The sequence below is a fragment of the Sciurus vulgaris genome (assembly GCF_902686455.1).
Source record: "Sciurus vulgaris genome assembly, chromosome: 1".
NCBI classification, from domain to species: domain Eukaryota; kingdom Metazoa; phylum Chordata; class Mammalia; order Rodentia; family Sciuridae; genus Sciurus; species Sciurus vulgaris.
Genome location: NC_136461.1, coordinates 137765813 through 137788437, shown reverse-complemented (window position 1 = coordinate 137788437; position 22625 = coordinate 137765813). Strand labels below are relative to the sequence as shown.

The window sequence follows — 22625 nt, the reverse complement described above, 5'->3', positions numbered from 1 at the left end:
ACTGATGAAGTTAACCTTCATCACTTGGTTGAGGTAGTTCATCAGGTTTCTCTACTATAAAGAATCACACCCCCCCACCACCAATGCTGTGCTCTTTGGAAGGAAGTTACCAGGTGCAGCCCACACCTGGCGAGTTGCTCTCAAAGTTTTAACCTTTGTATTTCTTCTGACTTACTGTTCTTTGTATGATGTCATTTTTCACCTCCATATCTGATCTTCAGCCCTTCCATACTAGTATGTTGTGTATGCATTATTTTATTTAAAAAATAAATTTAAAAAAAAATTAAAAAAAAATAAATTTAAAAGCCTGTATTTGAGGTATCTTTAGAAATGAAAAGTACCTAAGAATTACTGTTACGGTTGGGATTTGAGGTGTTCCCCCAAAAGCTCATGTGAGACAATGCAAAGCTCAGAGGAGAAATGATTGGGTTATGAAAGCCTTAACCCAATCAGTGAATTAATCCCCCTGAAGGGATTAAATGAGTGGTAACTGAAGGTGGGGAGGGTGTGGCTAGAGTAGGAGGATATGGGGAGGTGCCTTTGGGGTATTTATTTTGTATCCCGTGAGTAGAGTCTGTCTCTGCTTCCTGATCATCATGTGAGCTGTTTTCTCCTCTGCCACACTCTTCTGCCTTGATGTTCTGCCTCACTTTGAGCCTCAAGGAAGGAAGTCAGCTGTCACCATCTAGATTTGTGAAATACTCTATGGCTGTCTATGGACAGAGACTCTGAAACCCTTAGCCCCTAATTAAACATTTCTTCCTCTACAATTGTTCTGGTCAGATCTTTTAGTCACAGAAGCAAAAAGTCAAATAAAAACAATTACTTTTATATTTAACTCTTTTTCATTTTCTATAACATCCTTCAGTGTTAATTCCAATTCTTATCTGCATCCCATTTTTCATTTTCACTACCATAATCTTAGATAAATAAGTTCTTAACTACCTCTCATCTTGACCAGTATAATAACTATACTCCATCTTTCTAATCTATCTTACATATGACTATAGATGAGGAATAGATGAGAAAATATAGAAGAATTACTGTTAATGTCTATCTCTGCTGTTATATTACAATATAAATAAACAGTCATGTACCATATAATGACATGTCAATTAGTGAAGGACTGCACATAGGATGGTGGTCCCATAAGATTATAACAGTTAAAAAAATTCCTATTGCTTTGTGACACTGTAGCTGCCATAATACCACAGCTACCATAATGGTGTAGTGCAATGAATAACTCACCTGTTTTGTGATAATGCTGGTATAAACAAACCTGACTGCACTGTCAGATATAGAAAAAGTATAGTACATACAATTATGGATAGCATATAACACTGGACAGTGATAATCTGATAATAACTATGTTATAAGTTTATGTATTAGCTACACTTTTTAATCATTGTTTTAGAGTAAACTTGTTCTACTTATCTTTAAAAAAGCTAATGTAAAATAGTCTTAGGTAGGCTCTTCAGAAAGAATTCCAAAAGCAGTAATTTTTAATCAAAGAATATGACAGCTCTGTGTTACTGCCCCTGAAGAACTGGCATTGGGACAAGATGTGGAGGTAAAAGAGATACCAACTATTCAGACCACGTGAAAGCTGGTATATTTGTGTGTGTGTGTGTGTTATATTTTAACAAAAAGTTTAAAAAGTTAAAAAAAAATTAACTAGAAGAAAGCTAACAGAGTAAGGATAAAAAAATATTTTCTGCACAGCTATTCAATGTTTTGGTAATTTAAGACAAGTACTCTTATAAAAAGAGTTTAAAAGGTTTAAAAAACAAGTTTATAAAGCAAAATAGTAAGCTAACATTAATGTATCACTTAAGAAATTTTTTTTATAAATGTAGTATAGACAAAATGTAGAGTGTTTATGAAATCTATAATAGTGTAATGTCCTAGGTCTTCACATTTATTCACCACTTACCTAGACCACTTTCGGTCCTGCAAGTACCATTTTTTATATTTAAAATTTTTTTTTTTTTTTTTTAGTTCTAGATGGACACAATACCTTTAATTAATTAATTTATTTATTAACTTAGAGGAGGAGGAAAGGTTTATTGGGGGCTCATGATTTCAGAGGACTCAGTCCACAGACAGTCAGCTCCATTGCTCTGGGCCTGAGGTGAGGCAGAGTATGATGGTGGAGGAGAGCAGCTCAGGGCATGGCACCAGATAGCAGAGAGAGACTACTCTGGTTTTATTATTTATGTGGCACTGAGGAGGGAACCCAGTGCTTCACACGTGCTAGGTTAGCACTCTACCACTGAGCCACAACCCCAGTCCCACTATTTATTTTTTTATACCATACTTTTACTGTACTTTTTCTGGTTAGGTATGTTTAGCTACATAAAATGCTTAGCATTGTGTCACAACTTCCTACGGTATTCAGTATAATAACATTCTGCACTGGTCTGCAGCTTAGGAGCAATCAGCTGTACCATCTAGGTTTGTGAAGTACCCTACAATGTTCACATAACAATGCATCACCTAGTGATGCATTACTCAGAATGTATGCCAATCATTAAACAGAATTCTAGTCAATGAATTCTACTATCTGAAGAATGAAATTCAAATTCTACCTTAACAGATAATGACACGTACCTACAACATGTTTAATAGATTCATCTTTCCAGCCTTATTTCCCATAACTGACAGTGTCCTGACAGTGTCTGTGTTTCTTCCTATTTTAATTTAGTTTCTTTGCCGCTGGTACTTGTCTACTCTCCATTTTTCTTTTCTCTGTCTCATTTTTTATTTTTGTTTTTTATTTGGGGGTTGAGGATCAAACCTAGTGTCTTGAGCTTGTTGCAGAAGCATAAACTCTACCACTGAGCCCCGCTCCTATATCTTATCCATTTTCCAAGAACTCGCTCAAATGCTATCTTACTCTACAGCTTTCTAAGGAGGAGGAAAGGCATTTCCTACCATGAGAAATGGCAAGTTTTTTTTTTTTTTCCTTCCCTCCAGTTCCTCACTCAGGACACTTTTCATATTCTACCAGCACTGCCAGATTTTAGTCCTTAAGGATAGGTACATATCTAACTTCTAAAAAAATCCTTCACAGTAGTATCTAGTCCTGTGTTTTACATTTGCTGAACTTTTACCTTTTGTACTTCAAAGTACACCACCAACTTAAGAGATGACAAATATTTAATGGACTAGATTTGAATCCTGTTTGTGATGCTGACAGAAAAAGTTGTTTCAGTTCTCTAGGCCCCATTTGTTTGTAGAATGGTTATCAAACCACCTAACTTATTTGTTAGCTGTTGTGAGAAATGAGAGAAAGCATAAAAAGAATAAACAGAAAACAAGTCTGTATTTTTTGCTACTCTAACATGTAGGCTGACATTTTATCTACTAAGATCATATTATTCTACATATACTTTATTAAGCATTTACACATGTATTTTTATTGTCAGTTTACACACCTAGCTTCCTTCCTTAGTAATAGTGACTCACTTTTTCAAAGTTAAATAACCAATTTGTACAGATGACTGGCTTAGAAAGCAGCTATTCAGTGAGTATTGAAGTAATATATCTCAGTCACCAAAAAGACACACACACACACTTCTGGTACCAGGACTGAACCCAGGGGTGCTCAACTACTGAGCCACATCCCCAGCCCTTTTTTATTTTCAGATAGGGTCTCACTAAGTTGCTCTGGTCTCGTTTAGTTGCTTAGGGCCTCATTTAGTTGCAGAGCTCCCTTTGAACTTGTGATTCTCCTGCCTCAGTCTCCCAGGCCACTGGGATAACAGGCATGTGCCACCACACCTGGCTCTAGCCTATATTTAAAAAAACCCATTAACGTCTCAAAAAACGTGATACAATAGTGGATTTTTCAGATAGGGAAATATGCTAGTGAATTAAAATATGACTGTGCTAAATTAGAATTGCATCTCTGACATCATTTGTCCCTTAAGAGTGATTACCGTTTGACAAAGTCAACTCTCATGAGTACACTAGTGTACCATTTCTCAATTGACTGCTTCAGAGGTCCAAATCCACCTTCACTGCTTTGTTAGTGAAACTGGAACATCCCTTAAAGGAGGCACAAATGAGCTAAAGTAGCACTTGGCGCCTATATATGGCCAACTGTCCCCATCACTCCCTCAGCTGCCTCTGCTGGAGTTCCCAGACACAGCACCATTTCCCCCAGCATGCAGGTGGCAGCTTTCCAGTCAGTCTCAGTCCCTCAGTAAACTTCTGTGCCATCAAGTGGACATCAGCCATGCCACCTCAATGAGGTCTGGATGCCAGATGTTTTCCTTCCTTCCATGCTCTGCCTAGTTTCAGAGGTAGTGGCCAGCCGCTGCTTTACCTGTTGTTACAATATTCTTTGGAGTTCTCTCCAACTTTTAACTAATTCTACCCACAACTCTAATCCCTTGCCATAGTTAAGAAATTTTTTATATTAGTTTGACTCTGATTGTTAAATCTGGTATAATTAATACATCTTTCAGTAAGAAAAGTCAATTCTAATTTGTAAAGTTGAAGTTGAGTTGTGAATATAGGTAAAGTTTTCTTTGGAAGACCTGATTTGTCTTTAAGTGCAACATTTTTACAAATACAAACTTTAATAATGTAAATCTTAAAAAAATTACAAAATAAAAAGGATTTGCTAATTTTCTTAGGGAGTATTTAAGTTAAGTGCAAGTAAGATAACAAAGTATGGCCAAAATAGCATCCCCATTCTTTTTTTTCTCCCAACTCATGGAACATCCCCAACTATTTTTAATGATAGAATCAGGACTAACAAAACTCAACTACACCTACCTCTCAAAATCTGAGAATGTCAGTTTGTTAGAATCAGTGAGGTTTTTAAAATAGTATGTTTTTAAAATAGTAAGTGTAACCAGTTAAGTCATGAAATTAATTTACTGGATTATAACTAGCATTTAAAAAGTACTACAACAAATAGCAAATATTAGACTTTAACCCAAAAGGTTAGAAGTACTATTTGGAAATATATATATAATATACATATATTATATGCACACATATAAAATACACATACGTGTATACATAGGTATATATATAACCTTGTACACACATATGAACTCTGGGTGGCAGTGTAAAATATACCTTACTCTGTGGCTTGTAGAAAACAGTTCTGGTGATAACTGTGTAGTATCTAACTGAATTCATATTCAATAAAAATCTCATTTGTGGTATTTTTTGGCTAATATACATCGTACAATAAATCAACCGTTAGAAATCTAGAATGTTTCTATTCTCTTTTCATTAATGTTTATGAAGACAGGTATCAAAGAAAAAACATAAATGAATAATTTGTTGGCAATTTAATATAAATAAGAGGCAAAGCTGAAACTCAGAACTGACCTTTTTTCTAAATCATATTTTCCTCCATTATACCACTAAACCTCCTCAAATACGTATTTTTCAAATACATATTTCTGTTTGCAAAATATTTCTAACTAAAAACAAAAAAAAAGTCAAAGCTCACTTTCCAGGTGCTAGTGACAATACTAAAGGGGGGAAAAAAGGAATACTCAAAGAGAAATGACAAGGCAAAATTTAATGAAGGAAGGTTTATAAAAAGAATATTTCCACGATGCTGACTTTATCCCAAATAATAATGTTCTGGTTAGATCATCTAAATAAGTCAGGTATTTTAGCACGTTTTAATTTGACCATTTTCTCAAACATTTCATAAAGATCATAAATAAGAACTGTGGCATCTTAGAAATACATTTCACTAAAGTGGTTTGGAGAGAATACGTTTTCATGATGCTAAGGAAGGAAGGTATTTAGATGTTAAAGTATAAAATAAATTATTATGTGATAAATCTATTGTACATGATCTCTAAGTTGTATATTATGATACGAATGGTCTGTATTGAAATTAAAGGCTGTAAGCAAAGAGATATTTTATGCAACTGACAGATTAATAAAAGCCAAAGGAGTAGTATTAACAGTAACAAAATGAAACTGCTAAATTAACAGACAAGGTCATCAGTTAATATACACAATTAATGCTACGGTTAGACTTCTGAATTTACATGAAATACATGCCGAGCTAAAATTAAAATTCTTTTAAAATCTATATTCTTAAGGTTATCTGGCAGTGTCTATCAAAAGGCAAATGTAAATACCACTTGACCCGGAAATTTGACTTCTTCACAAATGCAGAAGAATGCTCATAGTAGCACCCTTTATAACAATGTTCATCTAAAGGTGTAGGTGGGGGCTGGGGTTGTGGCTCAGTGGTAGAGCATTCGCCTAGCACACAAGGCCCTGGGTTTGATCCTCAGCACCACATAAAAATAAAATAAAGGTATTGTGTCCACATACAACTAAAAAAAAAAAAAAAAAAAAAAAAAAGTGTAGGTGGACATTCATTGTTTCTGGCAATTTAGAAGAGTACTTTCTTTGAACTCCCTGGCAGCTAAGGCAGAGACATTTAACCTAGGCTAAGCCAATCAGATGATCCTGTCCAAAACCTGGAATCTTGAGGGGGAAGTGTTGTAATACCAGTCAATCAAGAGATAATTCATGGTGGCTATAGTAGAGATAAGTCTAGTTAAGAGTCCAGCAGGACACACGCAGCATCTTCTTAAGCAGGATATAATAACACCAGGAATTTGGTTATGTCTTGTCTTCCTTGGTTTTACCCATGTTCAAGTTTAATTCTATTGACTTTCTACCCATTTTGTGAACCGGTCAATCTTTTGAAAAAAAAATCTTCTATTTAAGTTAACCAGAGTTGGTTTCTATTGTTGGCTACCACAGATATAGGCTAACAGAGTCAGAAACTAATTAAATCAATTACAATTCATCTATTACACAGTTTTAAAAAATTAGATTTATATGTGGTGTTATGGAAGGTCACCCAAGACTTATTCTAAAGTGAAAAATATATAGATAAAGGTGTGGAAAGGTACTAATTGTACAATTCTATTGGTGGGACTGGGACAGACAGACAGATACAGCATGCATATGTTCACCCATAACCACCCCCAGGTTTATAGATGCATAGAAAATTTCTGGAAGGATACATAAGCGACTGTTTACTGTGCTTACACATGTAAAGAATAAAGAGGGACTTTAAAAAGATGTAAGTTTTTCAAACATCTATTATAGTTGATATCTTTTAGGTTGTGGTAGCTCAGAAATGCAATTCCAGCTACTTAGAAGGCTGAGGCAGGAGGATCACAAGTTTAAGGTCAGCTTAAACAACTAAGCAAGATGGTCTCAAAACAAAATATAAAAAGGGCAGGCCAGGTGTGGTGGCACGCATGCCTGTAATCCCAGCAGCTTGGGAGGCTGAGGCAGAAGAATGGTGAGTTAAAAGCAAGCCTCAGCAAAAGCGAGGCACTGAGAAACGAGGTGAGACCCTGTCTCTAAATGAAATACAAAACAGGGCCAGGGAGGTGGCTCAGTAAGTGGTAGAGTGCCCCTGAGTTCAATCCCGGATACCAAATAAATAAATAAATAAATAGGGTGGGGGGTGTAGCTTAGTGGTAAAGCACCCCTAGGTTCAATCCCTAATGCCTCAAAAAACAAAACAAAAACCCCTATTTTAACACCAACACTATGTAAACAATATTTTTATTGACCTCATCCAACTACCTCAGTAGGACCTGTCATTTAAATAGCCAGCAACACTTCTATGTGATCCAAAATGTTATATTATTAACTACTGGTCTACTAAGAAAATTACAAGGAAGTCCAAAAGTAAACTAATGCACTATCAAGTAGATTTTGATTTCCCATTTTCCTCAAAAAGTCTCTGAAGACTTTTTACTTTTTAATAAAACGAAGGCTGAAAATTCACATATTCACACTTACATCTTCATTTTGACTGGAAATTCACCAACAAAAGAAACTTAAAGTCAGAAAGGATGAGAGAAGAAGTCAAGAAGGGATTGGGGGCGGTTTAAATGGCCAAAGCAGTTCATTAATTGCCATATAAAGTCTTGGTAAAGGGTATAAATTTACCCCAATTAGAAAATGGTGAATAAGCCTTCTTCTTTGAAGCTGTCTGGAGGATAAAACCAACCCTTTAGCTTATGTCACACAATGCTCTTCATATGATCCCAAGATTCCTTTAGTCTTTACACCCATGTCCCTCTAACTTTCTTACCCTGACAAAAATACTACCATATTTTGTGTAACATTCCTGGTATAAAGTAAGTGTGAGGAGCTCAGTTCATTTCTCACATAACTAATATGAGCAAAAACACAAACTAGTTCTATAGAATTAATAGGTGGGGAATTATTCAAACAAGGTACACTAAGTCTGAATGTTTCATTTATAAATTGGGATTAATGACTTCCTATTAGGATTACTGTGAGAACACACATCCATGCCACACAACAGTACTCAGCATACAAAAGGTGTTCAATCTGTGTTTATGAAAATCTAAATCTGTTATAAGTCATTCATCCAGTTAGAACAAAATCCTCTCCATGTTCCTGCAGTACTTTGCACATACACCTATTACATTTATTTGTAATTATTGTGGCAAACTGGTCTCCCCTTTAGGGTTAGGTAGTCTTGTTCATTTCACTAACTAGCACAGGGACTACCTACAATAGTATCTTAAATTACTTTTAAAAGAAGGGGTAAAAAAGCCAACCCCAACTTTCCACAATTTGTACATAATTTCCATCATTTAAGCCCTAATATGTATTAGTCAAACCCTGCCTGAATAGCTCCAGTAGAAACCAACTTACCACTTACAAACTCTTTTCATATCCATTTCTCTTCTACTCATGGTCTTGGTACTACTCAAGAAAAGTCTAAACCATCTTCTATGACAGTCACCCAATATTTAAAAGTCATTATAATTCTTTAAAGTGTTTGAGTGATTCAAATATTCCTAAAATGTCACAGTTGAACCTGGTGTGGTGGTACATGCCTGCATTCCAGCTATCTGGAAATATGAGGCAGGAGGATCACAAGTTTGAGGCCAGTATGAACTACTTAGCAAGACCCTGTTACAAAATTTTTAAAAAAATAAAATAAAAAGGTTAGCGGAGGTAGCTCAGTAGTAGAGTGCCACTGGATCCAATCCCTAAAACCACAAAAATAAAACAAAACATCACAGTTGATACAGATGTCATATTATCCTTGGTCTCCTAAGCACAGACTCCAATTTATAGAAGTCTCTAAAATGAGGTTTTCCATAACTGACCTGCAGTCAGGCCTGAAAGGGCAGAACTATTATCTGCCTTATTGATACATTATACTTTCATTGACCTAGCATCCCATTTATTCATTTATTGGTTTTATTACTAGTCTGACTCATATGAATCAAGTCATGTAAAACTTAGTTTTTAAACATGTGCTGCTGTTTAACCAGGGGACCTCAATCTTGCATTGGTATAGTAACTATTTTAAAAGTAAATACAGGGCTTCAATTTAATTTTTATTTAATTTCATTTTGCTAAGTTTAGCCAATCATTCTAGTTATTAAGGTCATTTTAGATTCTGTTATAATTCACATTACACACTAGCTTGCTTTTCAACCACTGTGAATTTTACCCAAAATGTTGCCAATGTTAAATTGTTAAAAAAAAAATCCATAACTCCTTTTAATAGCATGTACCCTCAATCTTAGGTACTTGAACAGTCCTTTATTTACAGTTTTTCAATCAGTTAAAAGTCCATTCAGCCATGAAACCAATAGAAGTTCTATACCTAATAACAAAGATTATCCTGAAAAAATGTTAACAAATACCTTTACTTGTAGGATTGGTAAATCAACTCACCAAGCATACAATAATTATTGTTTCAATTTGTAATTGATAACTCATTTTGCTGTTTATTGATTTCCTATCAAGTTCAGTTTTGAGCACTAGTGATTTGGGACATGTTTACTCTTAACACTAAACTAGTAAAGCTTTATCCAAAAAGATAAGTACTGATGAGCCAGGCTCAGTAGTGGACAACTGCAGTCTTGGCTACTCGGGAGACTGAGGCAGGATATTCACAAGTTTAAGATCAGGCTTGGCTACTTTGTGAGACTCACTGTCAAAATAAAAAAAGAGCTTGGGAATGTAGCTCAGTAGTAGAGCACCCCTATGGGTTCAATTCCTAGTACCATCAAAAATAAAATAAAGAGATAAGCATTGATCAATAGATTTATTTATACCAAAAACTTCTGTAGATCTGTCTACAAAGCTGACTTTTTCCAAAGCGGCTTAAAAATTGAGAGAAATCACTGAAGTGGTATCACAAGAACAGCAAGAGTGGGCATAGAAGAAATCAAGGCAGAAGATGAATACTGGTCATATCATTCCTGAAGACCTCCTTTTTGACAGTCTTAAAAAAAAACAGTACCTTCTTTTTGACAGTCTTTTCAATCTCAAGTGGTTCATGAGGACATCTGTATCAAAGAGCTGCCATTTTGTGGTTGCTACATAATCCTATTCCTTCCTTCAAGTCAAGCAATTTACTGTTTGAAGTCAACAGAGTGAACAGCTTTTTCCATAGGTAAGACCTGACCCTTAATTTTAGGAAGCACAACCGAAAAAATTATCTCTAACATGTTATTAATACAACACTTTGCAGCTTACAAGGCACCTGCACATACTGTTTATATTCAAGCTCGCAAAAATCCTGTGAATTAGATAAGCCAGGTATTACTACTAGCTTTTCTACATAGCCACTAAAAAGATGATGAAGTCTGAACTTGACCAAAGATATAAATAAGTAGCAGAACTACCACACGAATCAAGACATTCTAATTACAAATATTAGACTATTGGAAAATTTATAAGAGTGCTATCTAAGCTAAAATAACCAGAGAGGACTTAGAATAATATATTATTTGACTTCTAGATGCAAAGCAGTTATTGCTAAAAATGGATAAATGTAAAAGGGAGAGTCACCCATCAATTTTAATAATGCTGGGAGCAGCAGAGCAAGCATGAATAAACTACTTACAATGACATATCAACTATTAATAAATAAAGAAAACCAAAAACTGACATTTGAATTTCAAAGACAGCTATAAAGTTACTGGGGGAAATGAGGTCTTGAGTTTTGGTGATAGCCCTATAGAGTACACTAGACAGGAATTATACCAATTTTCAAACAGAAAACTTAGGAATTTAATTAATTGTATGATTCCAAAATCCATTAGATTCTTTTCTACTACATCCTAAAAAAGGTGACAGTATACATCTTGGTAAGTGTGACTACCATATTGTTTCTCATGTGGGATATGTACTTGCCTCCACTCAAAAGTCCATGGTGAGTGGGCATACCTATGATCTATGCCTTGACCCCTGCTCATTTGACTGATCTAGAAACAAATATATATTCAATAATTACAATATATAATAGCATTAAATTCTCCCTTTACAATACAGAATCTTACACTGAATTAAAAAAAAAAAAAATAGCAATGAGTTGCAAAGAAAACCATAGGCCCTAAAAACCAAAAAGGTGACACAGTCAGAATCAGAATGAGAGTCAACTGATTAGTACTTTAGAGAGAGACTTAGATCAGCTGGTAAAGCTGAAGATGTACATGCCTTCTACCCACAATTGCACTGTAAGGTATATTTCTAGAACTATATATAGCACATTCCTCAAAAAGAAAGCACAAGAAGAATCTATGTACTATTTTCTTTTATAACAAAAAGCAAACAACCCTAAAGTTACTACAAGTGAAGAAATAGGGAAAATTGTGGTATAGCAAATAACAGAACAAAATTAAAATTTAGCCAATCAGTGTTGGGGATGTAACTTTGGTACCATGCTTGCTTAGCATGCCAAGACCCTGGGTTCAATCCCCAGTACTGGGGGAGGGAGGTGGTGGTAATTAAACCAATCAAGCAATTAGTATCAATGAAACAGAGCAAACTACATTAATACAATACATAAATCCCTCAAAATATTGCTAAACAAAAAAGTTTCAGAGAAAAGTCAAGTAATATTCTGTTAATATGGATTTGGAAAAAATACAAAAAGGTACTATATATTGTTATAGACACTTTCATATATAGCAACTATTTGAAAACTTACACAGGAATAATAAACATTAAATTCAGGTTATCTGTAGGAAAGAGAGGTGAAGGGTATATAAGTGGTCTCCCCTATAGCAGTAATGTTTATTTTCTAAACCAAACTGATCAAAAGGGAAGAAAAAAAAAGTACACACCACAAATATGAACCAAAAGTTAATATTCAAAATTAATATCATACTAAGTAACAAGCTGAGGGAAACTTAATGACAAAGGAACAACTGAGTAAAGATGTAGGGTTTCCAGATCCTATACGTGCCTTACGAATTAGTCCCCAAATTTATGGGAGGGGACCAATTTGACAGAATTACAAGGAAAACCCATTGTCAAAATGGACTCTTAGATTTGATCTTAGCCAAAAGGTCAAGTGATATAACGGGAAAATTTTAACATCTTGCCAAAACTAAAAAGTAGACAAATGACTATATAGAAGATATGATACATACCAACAGCTGATCTAATGGATATATATACCAGCTAATCTAATGGACCTTAAGCCACCACACACAAAATATTCTTTTGAAGCACATATGGAACATGTACAAAAACTGACCAAATACTCAGCTACAAAATTATTTTTAAATACTGAACAAATTGGTTGGGGATATGGTGTTGTAGTAGAGTGCTTGCTTAGCAAGCAGGAAGGCCCTGGTTCAATGGCCAGCACCACACACAAAACAAAACGAAATAAAAGAAAACTGAAGAATCAATACTTATGGTCTATATTCTCTGATCTTAATAAAATAAAGTCAGAATTCAGTAATGAAAAGATTAGAAAAACAGAAAGAAACATGCTAAAAAACCCAAACACACATTTCTAAATTATCTCAAGGTTCGAGAGAGAAGCCATAAGAGAAAAACAAAGATTTCAGAGTAGCCAAAAGCCTAAGATGTGTTTACACAGTATTGCAGTTTGAATTCTGAATGTCCCTGCAAGTTTCACTTATTGAAGGACTAGTTACCAATGCAACATGTCAGTGGTGCAGGTTTCAGGGAAGTGACTGAATGATGAATCTCATTTATTCAGTCCTGTTTTATAGACAAAGACACCAGACTCAGGAAGGTTGCCCATTTCCCATGGGTGAAAAAAGGTTTAAGATTTATACACGGTAGTTCTCTGTTTTGTAAAAGTAGAGGTCCTGCCTAAGTAAAGGAAACTGAGGAACTATGTACTTCCATAGCAACTGAGCAGACCAAACAATTAGCAGGCCAACAGAAGAGGTCTGATATGAAATTTGTAGGAATCAAGAACTATGTATGATATGGAGAGAGAGCATGGATTTTGGAGTCAGAAAGAGATGGGTTCAAATTCCAGCTTAGTCAATAACTAGCAGCATGATAAAACTATTGGTCTCCTTTTCCTCACCTAAAAAATGAGTCTTCACTGACTTTACTGTTCAGATTCAATGAGTTACATCACTAGAGAAAATGTCCTATAAAACTTATATCAGAAGTACATACAGGCACATATTTTTTAAAAAATGGATATTGTAAGTAGGGTAAATGATCAGGGCTGTCTCCTTGCACTGCTTAGCATTAAACATAGGGCCCACTCCAAAGAGGTGTGCATAACTTCATATTACACACTTCAGGTAAGAATGTCCCTTCTGATTACCATACTATTTCTCTCATTTTCTCCTTAGCCTCTACTGTAAGCTGAATAATGCCCTCCAAAAGATGTCCATACCCTAGTTACTAGAACTTATGAATGTTACCCTATAAAGTAAAAGTTGCAGATGTGATTAGAACTGGAACTAGAGATGGAGAGATTATCCAGGTGAGCCCAATCTAATCACGTGAGTTCTTAAAAGTGAAGAACATTTCCTAGATTAACAAGATGAGATGACCCAAGAAGAATCAGAAAGATATGACACAGGATATAGCTTACTATTGCTGCCTTTGAAGGTGGAGAAAGAGACCAAAAAATGTGGGTATGTGGGTGAGCTCTAAATGCTAAAGCCCTCAGATGACAGCTAGCAAGGAAAAATGAATGACAGCTCTATAACAACATGGAAACTAAATTCTGCCAACAACCTGAATGAGCAACAACTCTCCAGAAAGAGAATCCAGTCTTCCTGAAATCTTTATTTTAGTTTGATGAGACATATCGGACTTCTGACCGACAGAATCCTAAGTTAAATTTGTATTGTTTGAATTTTTAATTTTCTGGAAGTTTGTTATGGTAGCAATAGAAAACACATATATCCTTTTTCTACCGTTTTTATTTTAAAGATTATAAAATTTTATACATATACCCTTAAATCCTTTTTGGAAACAAGCAGGAATAAACTGGTCAATGCATTCAGTCTACTCAGCAGAGCCTACCTAACACAAATTCATCACACACTGAAGCACAAGCTCTGTGCCAGGCATCATCCCGTCTTCAAGGAGTTGGCTGCAACATGCACCCGCCAATATTCATTTTTCTCCATCAGCTTTGGCCATAAACACAGTAATTGTCAGCAATACCTGAAAACGTTTTGAAGAACACTGAAGAAACCTTATAGCATAGAAAAGCAGAAACTAAGAGGAGGCACGAGAGAGAGCTAAAAGGAGAACAGAGTGAGGTCCTCCTATAGTTAAGGGCATGACCCTCAGAAAAGACAGCACTATGTCTTTGTTTTAATTTTTCTTACCAAAAATAATTGGCTCCACACAACATCCTTGGTTTCTTCATCTACAAAACAGTAAACTTAAAAATGTATAGAAGGATTAAAAGATAATAAGCCTGGGCTGGTGCTTGCCTAGCACGGGTAAGGTACTGAGTTCGATCCTCAGCACCACATTAAAAAAACAAAACAAAACAAAACAAAAAAAAAAACTAACAACAAAAAATAAGTAAAATAAGGGTTAGATTCTTTAAAGAAAAACCATAATAAGCCTTTAACATGGTGTAGGACCTATAAAATCCTTCACATGAAAGATTCCTCATGGGAATATACTTTCAAGACACTGTGAAAAGCTAATGTGATAGAGAATTCCATATTAATCCAGTATGGATATACCTTAGGGATTACTAAAATCAAAATTTAGTAATGGAATTAAAAAGGGGTAATTACCTGGGTACAGCAGCGAAGGGAATTTAGCATCTTTTTTTTTTTACCAGACATCTTTTACTTACGAATGGAGAAAAACAACTAAAATCTAGAGTATTTTAAAACTTCCAAATAAATAAGGCTGATGAAATTAAGTGAGAAAGTTTCATACAGAAAACTAAAAAGGAAGGAGAGAAAGGAGGCCCCCATGTGGCTGTATCCTTTGTAGCAAAGGACACAACCTTGCAGAAACAGGATGAGTAAAGAATAAAAAGCTGGGCCAAGAGAGAGGAAAAGAGCTGAGTTGGTAAAATTAGCGTCTGTTCAAAGAAAATAGCAAAATTATTGGCTACTGTTAAGAAGAGACCTAGAGATAAAATGGGGCTGGGAGCAGACACTGGGAGAGATAAAAAAGAAAATTTCACGGTAAAGAGGGACTGGAGTGGGACAAAAAGGACAAGAACACTCTACAAGGAAGAGGGACATTATTTGTCTAAAGATCTCACTCCTTCCTTCCCTTTCACACTCTGTATTCAATGAAATATCTCATGCTATGGTTCTAGTTTTAACTTCCCAATCTCTACCTTTTTTAAAAAAAGCACCAATACCCTATGTAATATGGCTTAAAACTTAAAAGAACTGTGAGGAACCCCACAATATAGAAAGTCCCATTTCACCAATACCAACTTTCCCAATTGTATGTAGAAACATACAATTCTATTCTCCTCTCCAGAAATAACTTAAATGTATATAGAGTTTGGGATGTTTTCTACATATTTACATGGTATATATAAAAATCCACAGTTTTTTAAAAAATATAAATGAAACAATTACTGGGTTTATGGCCAAAGCTGATGGAGAAAAGTGAATACTGATGGGTGCATGTTGCAGCCAACTCCTTGAAGACCTTATATTTTTATTACTTGCTTTCTCCCTCTCATTCATTACATCCTTCCTCTTTTTTTTGGGGGGGGGGTAACCAGGGCTTGAACTCAGGGGTGCTTGACCACTGAGCCATATCCCCATTTTCTTTTATTTTGAGACAGGGTCTCACTAATTCCTGAAGCAGGCTTTGAACTCATGATCCTCCTGCCTCAGTCTCCTAAGCTGCTGGAATTACAGGTGTGCACTACCAAGCATGACTTCTCATTCACTTCTTAATTCAATAGTGTGTCAAAGCACTCTCACCTTCCTAACATTTTAACCAACAGTCCCTGACTTCTGCATTTGACACTGGTTATCTCCTTCTCTGGGATTTGAATCCTTTGTGAATTCTGTATTCTGTACTAAGTCTCTCTTCCTCTTTGATTCCTCCTTCTTAGTTTCTTTTCCTGAAAATGCTCCCCACCATCACTTCTACACTTCTCCTCTGTCAATATTCACTACGAATGACCACCAGGTACTTTGCTCTATCAGGGAAACTCTGCCAGATCCCTGTATGTCAATGTTTTGCCTGTATACCAAAATCTCCAAAAATAGTTTTCAAAAAATAAAGAGTTTGCATTTTCTTGTATGATATATACATAATTTCACTTTAACTACTCAAACCATGTTATAATCAGCAAGCACTGATGCTAAAGCAGGAGGATGGGGATAAGCAGGGAAGAAAGTTTGGGATTAACTTTATTAATGAGTGGAAGCTCACTAATAAATATTTGTATGTTATGAGAATTTTTGCTTCCCTACAAAACCTCCCAATTTCAATAGTTCAAATCATGAACTCTCAGATAATGAGATTTTCATTTTGTAATTAACTCCAAATCTTTAACCTAGGTTACGCTCTTGAGCTGCAAACATGTACTTTCTCTGAGACACAGACATTCCCTCTTGCCCATATGGCAAATCCATGCTCATCATTCTAATTTCAGCTCAGACATCACCTCTGCAGTAATGCCTTGCAACAACTCCCCTGAGGGCACGCAAATTTATTAAAAAAAAAAAAAAAAATCACTGAATGGCCTGCCTTTACATTTAAGACAAAGTCAAAAGCTGTCCTAACAAAAGGATTATTTAAAATGCAAGTGGTAGTAGAAAGAAAGAAGAGAAAGAAAAGAATATAATTCAACAGAGAGAGATGGAGTTTGCTACTATCTTAAAAAAAAAAAAAAAGTACTGATTAAAGAATACAGGAACGTTTGAATAGGAATTGGCCAGGTGACAAGGTTTTGACATAATGTTTCTTCTCTCTCTCTGAGATGGAACAAGAAGGGCCATTTCTGATGAAGGACACAACCTGGTTGCAACTCAGAGCTTAGATGAGATGCCTGGTTAGTGATGAGATTAAAATGGTAGACAGATGCCAAAATTTCAGGAAAAACAAATTATGGGTTTATTACAATTTTTCTCTTGATAATTATCTGCTTAAAATACTAGGCCAGGCTTGCTAAAAGGACTCTTTCCACTTTATATCTAGATTTAAATGACACATTTTGCTAAATGATTTTCAGCAACAAGACATTACCTATACAAATAAAAGCTACATTTTAACTGCATTTGGCCTTACTGTAAGAAAACAGTTCAACAGTCTCATAATATATAAGTGTTAAAAGCTTCTTCCATAAAAGAGGGAATCCTGAAAAGGAAAAATGTGCATGGTTCCTTTCTCTTGAGACATCTAAGCACTTTCACATTTATCCTCATTGTATAACACATACCACTAAGAGGAAGAAAGGCTAAGAATGATTTGTTTTAAAGGTTAGGAAAAGTGAGAGACAAGAAAATTAGTGATTTTCTTCATTCTAAGTTGCATGTTTTTCACATTACGACTTTTTTAAAAATCAAGATGGATCTCAAACTTGATTTAATGTCATCTTTTTGGGGGTAAGGTTACATTATGAGTACAATTTGCATTAAGGAAATGGCAAAGGATTTGGGACAAAGTAGTAAGCAAGAAAGTGCCATACTAGAGCTAAAAAAATTCTGTAGTTATTAATGTATACTAACAGGAATATAATCTACTGACTGGCTTCTTGTTTATTAATTTAATTAAATATACAGGGCCTACTTAATACTAAGCTCTTCCCTGAAACAGAGCCATATGAAAACCTTTTTTACCCTCAAGAAATACATAATCAAATAGAGATGCCTACACAATTACCCATAAAACAAAACAGACTGGAATTACCATCAGAAGAATGATACAAGAAATACAGAGAAAAGCAGCAGTCACTTCCAGTTAAGACATCAGGAAAATCTTGGCATACAATAAGAGCTCAATATATGTTGACTGAGATCTTACAGAAGAGCTGGGTAAGACTTTCAAGGACTGATAGAATTTCTCAAGAAGAATGTGTGACAGAAGGCACTCCAAGCAGAGGGATCAGCAGGGTCTGGGGAAAATCCCAGCAATCAGTCGCTGGCTCTCACTGGTAAGGCAGGGAATTCAGAGAAAGAAAGCTAGAAAAGTAAATAGGAACTAAAATATGGAATTTATTGAAGATCAAACTAAAAAACCACGAGGGAGCAAACAAGTTGCCTCCTGACACCTGACACATTTCAGGAAGATTTAACTGACAAGTGAACTATACTGGTGAAATAAGAGTGGGGATAAAGTGCTACTCTACACAGTCCAGTGTCCAATATTCAGTGCCTGAACTAGGTCCTAACAGCAGCAGTGATGAAAGAGGTATGTATTCCCTTTGAATTGCATAGGGAATTTTTGGATGACTATACATTTCATGAGGGTGGGAGCACAAACTTGTTAATATTGTAGCCTCACTTCTCCCTGCACAATACGTTATTTACCCATAGTAGGTCCTCAATAAAAAAGACAAAATGCTGGGATTGGGGCTGTGTAGTAGGGAATTTGCCTCACATGGAGGAGGCTCTCCTGGGTTGGATCCCCAGCACCACCACCAAAAAAAAAAAAAAAAAAAAAGCTGAAAAGAAAGGTAATCTGCAAAGTCCTAATTGAATATTCACTATTGCTGAGACAACCAAGTGGTCATAGCCACTCTATCACTCTTCCATTTCTGAATCCTACTCATATTATAGTTAATCTGACACCTCCCCAATCTCTCTCTCTTTTTTTTTACAGTGTAAGTGGTTTTAGAACTCTCCTTTCTTCTCCCTTTCCAAATATACCACGTTTTGTTACCAAACATTTTGAAAACACTGCTTTTACCCAGGATTTTACATAGAAAACCATCCAGTTTCCATACACATACAACCCTCCCACCCCAAAATGCTGAAAAAACACATTTACAGCAGAAAGTTTTTGTCTTAGGCAGCAAACGACAAGCTTCCATAGTTACTTATAGAACCTGCTACATCATTAGTGCAACCACAAGCTGCTGCTTACATTTCCAAAGTTGTGCAAAGGGTTCAAAGTTGTGCAAGAGTCACCAATGAAATCAGACTCTGGTATATTAATAGTTATAACACCTGAACAAGTCTTATGTTTATTATTAGATTCAAAGTAATGCCATAATCGCAGGTATTAAAAATATTGTATGAGTTTGCTTATTTATCTGTGAAATATACTAGGATGTTATTTTAATTGAGAATAACTGACTTTTTTTTCCCCTGCTTCTAATGGACAGGAGGTTACTGAAAATTAGCAGTTGTGACCCAGGACTTGACACCAGTGAAATAGTGTCCCCAGGATAAACACACACACACTCCTAGAGCACTGATCGGCCTTGCATTACTATCAAATGAAAAAACCCGTTTCCACGTGGCAAAAGTAGCCAGAACTCTTTGGTGTTTTAATGACCCAGGAAGGGATTACCCAGTGTCTGTTCATGTGATGTGACTTATTCTGACTTGGGAGTTGAGGGTGGTAAAAATAATGTTTTTAAAACAGGCTTTCTTCTCTTTTTCTCAGCTGGCTGTCCCACACCAAGGAAGCGCCTTGTTCAGGCCTTGGTGGGTGCGTGCAGGTCGGAGAAGGTGGGACTAGTCAGAAAAATCAAGACCAGTGTCACATCACCTTCTGCTTTCTTCTGCCTCCCTCTTTAGCTCGGGGGCCAGAAGAGACCCAAGAAAAGAGGCCCTGGGGATCGGGTGCAGTGATATGAGTCGGCTCGGTGCTGGGCCGCACTGCTGTCACACTGTCTCCCGACCCGGCGTCGCAAACGGCCGCCGTGGCCCTCGGCTGCAGGGCTGGCCGGGCGGGGGCCGCGAACCGGGCCTGGCCAGGCCGCGGCCGCTCCAGTGCCCACGTCACCAGCTCCAGCACTGCGGAAATGGAGCGGCGCGGCCGAGAGGGAGGTGCCGGGTGGAGTCTGCGCCCGCGACGCCGCAAGGCGCCGTTTGCCCCTCTGCCCCGGCCCTAAGGCCGCAGACACCCGCCCGGCCGCGCCCGAGGCCCTCACCTGTGTCGCCGATGATGATGTACTTGAAGAGATAGGCGTACGCCATGGCCGCGGCCGCTCGGTGCCAGGGCACACGGCTCCTCCTCCTGCTACTGCTCCTCCTCCGCGCCCCTCACCCCGGCGCCGCTGCCTCGAAACACCAGGCCCCGCCCGCTGTCGCCGCCGTGGCCGTCAGCCGCTGGGAGTGAGGGGCCGAAAGGAAGCGGGACAAACTGACACCCGCGAAGCCGAGTGAGACAGCGCCCGGCTGAGCCCAGCCGAACAATAACAGCCGCCTCGGCGCCTCCGCCCCGCCTCCGCGCCGACCCGGAAGTGCTGCAGCCGCCGGCGCCGCCGGAGGAAAGAGGAGGAGCTCTGCACGCCGGCCGCGCCCCGCCGGCCGGAGCCCCGCCCAGCCCCGCCGGAGTCCCGCCCCGCGCCGAGCCAGCCGCGCCCCGTACGCCGGGTCCCCTGCGACCCCGAACGGGGTGAGGCGGATTCCTGTTGTTCTGGCACGTTTGAGCTGGCTGCTACGGCGGCCGGGAGACGCTGGAGCTGGGGATCGGGGGTGTGGGGGGCGGGGTCCGGTTCCGTCGTCGTTCGCGGGCGGGCGCCTAGCCTTCTGCCCTTCGGTGAGGCGCGGGCACGTGGTGGGAAGGCGGGGTTGGCGTTCGGTTCAGGGCCCTGCCCTGGGATGGTGAAAAGTATTTAAAATGTGGGAGCCTCCGGCAGTACGTGAGGGGCAATGGTATTTCCGTTTGTGGGCCTTGACAGTAGTAATCAAAGTATTTTTTTTTTTAAGTTGAAAACTAGATATTGAAGTAAATCGTACATCCTTTGCGTGAAATACTACGCTACTGTCAATTTTAAAAAATAAACCTGACACGCGAAAACAAAGCAACTCTTGCGTACCTAACATTTTAAAGCATATATATACATTTGATATAAAGTATATCTTATTTTATATAAATATGGGTGTTTTCCTTTTTGCTTGTTTTGCAGTGCTCAGTGTTTAACCCAGGGCTGCTTTACTCCGGAAAGCTAGGCAAGCACTCTACCACTGAGCTACATATCCAGCCAAGTTTTTGTTTACCATGTGTAAAAGAATAACAAGAATGCACTTAAATGACCATATGTGCTTAATAAATTTGGGGGAAAATTTGATATTAAGGAAGGCGATGAGCATAGGGAGAAAATTACACTTTTCACTGAATTATTTTGTGCAGTTTGAATCTTTTTGCAGCATTTATGAATTACCTGCTGAAAACTGTTAAAGGAAAAAGCAAAGTGATATATTTATTCAGTCACCTAATGTATGGAATGCACAGTTTCATGCACTGCTAGGCATAGCAATTGAAGACACATCTTGTAAGAAGCACCGGTTTAGGGGCTAGGGGTGTAGCTTAGTGGTAGAACCCTTGCCTAGCACGCCCAAGGTCCGTAGTTGGACCGCCAACACAGCCAAAATGAGGACAGGGGTTGGAAGGGTTGGGGGGAAAACAAGTTTGGATTAAGTGACAAGAAAGGTTACCAGGAAAGGTTACCAGAAAAGTTTACCTCGAGTAGATTGTATTTGAATTATTCATTCAGAAATGTGAATAATAAATAAGAGTTCATCAAATGGACAAATGTATGGGGAAAGCAACCAAAGTTTGAGCATGAAGAACAGAATATGCAAACATTTATGAATCCATTCAGGAAATTTCAAGTTGCATAAAGAAGTTAATTTGCTAAAATATCTGAAGTTGCATAAAGAAGCTAATTTACTAATATATCTGGCAATGAAAGGAGAATCATTGCTGGAGGACAAGTGACTGGAATTTAGTGGTCCTGGTTCTTGTTACCTACTATCCCCCTTTCCCTTTGTGGATCTCTCCTTAACTGATCTCAGTGATTACTACCATGATACCACCTTATTGAGGTGGCTATGATTGGTTCCTGCATGGTTTGGATGGCCTTGCCGAGTGTGAACTCACAAGGTTTTCTGGAATATTTGGAAGGGAAATATATTAAGATTCAGTGATAGGACACAGTAATTTGTATTTTTTTTTTTTTTAAGTTTGTGGGACTGTGAATTGAACCCAGGGCCTACTGTATGCCATATGAGTGCTGTACCCCTAAGCTGCATCTCCATCCCTTTTTCAAAGTACTTTATTTTTTAAATTTGAGACACGATCTTGCTAAGGTACCCACGCTGGCCTCAAACTTAGTTCCTCCTGCTTTAGGCACCCAAATAGCCAGGCAGCACACAAGCATTTGACATGAAAAATTAACCTGGAATTGCTTA

At 37.6% G+C, this 22625-nt stretch overlaps 1 protein-coding gene across 1 annotated transcript in view; it reads right to left on the bottom strand.

Annotated features, from left to right (window-relative positions):
• RAB2A (RAB2A, member RAS oncogene family) overlaps positions 1-20679 on the bottom strand; it is a 76100-nt gene extending 55421 nt beyond the window's left edge. The window contains exon 1 of the mRNA XM_079156188.1: positions 20360-20679. Within this exon, the coding sequence (XP_079012314.1) occupies positions 20360-20405 (46 nt within the window). The 5' untranslated portion in view covers positions 20406-20679. The remainder of the gene's footprint in view (positions 1-20359) is intronic.
• Between the last annotated feature and the right edge of the window lie 1946 nt (positions 20680-22625).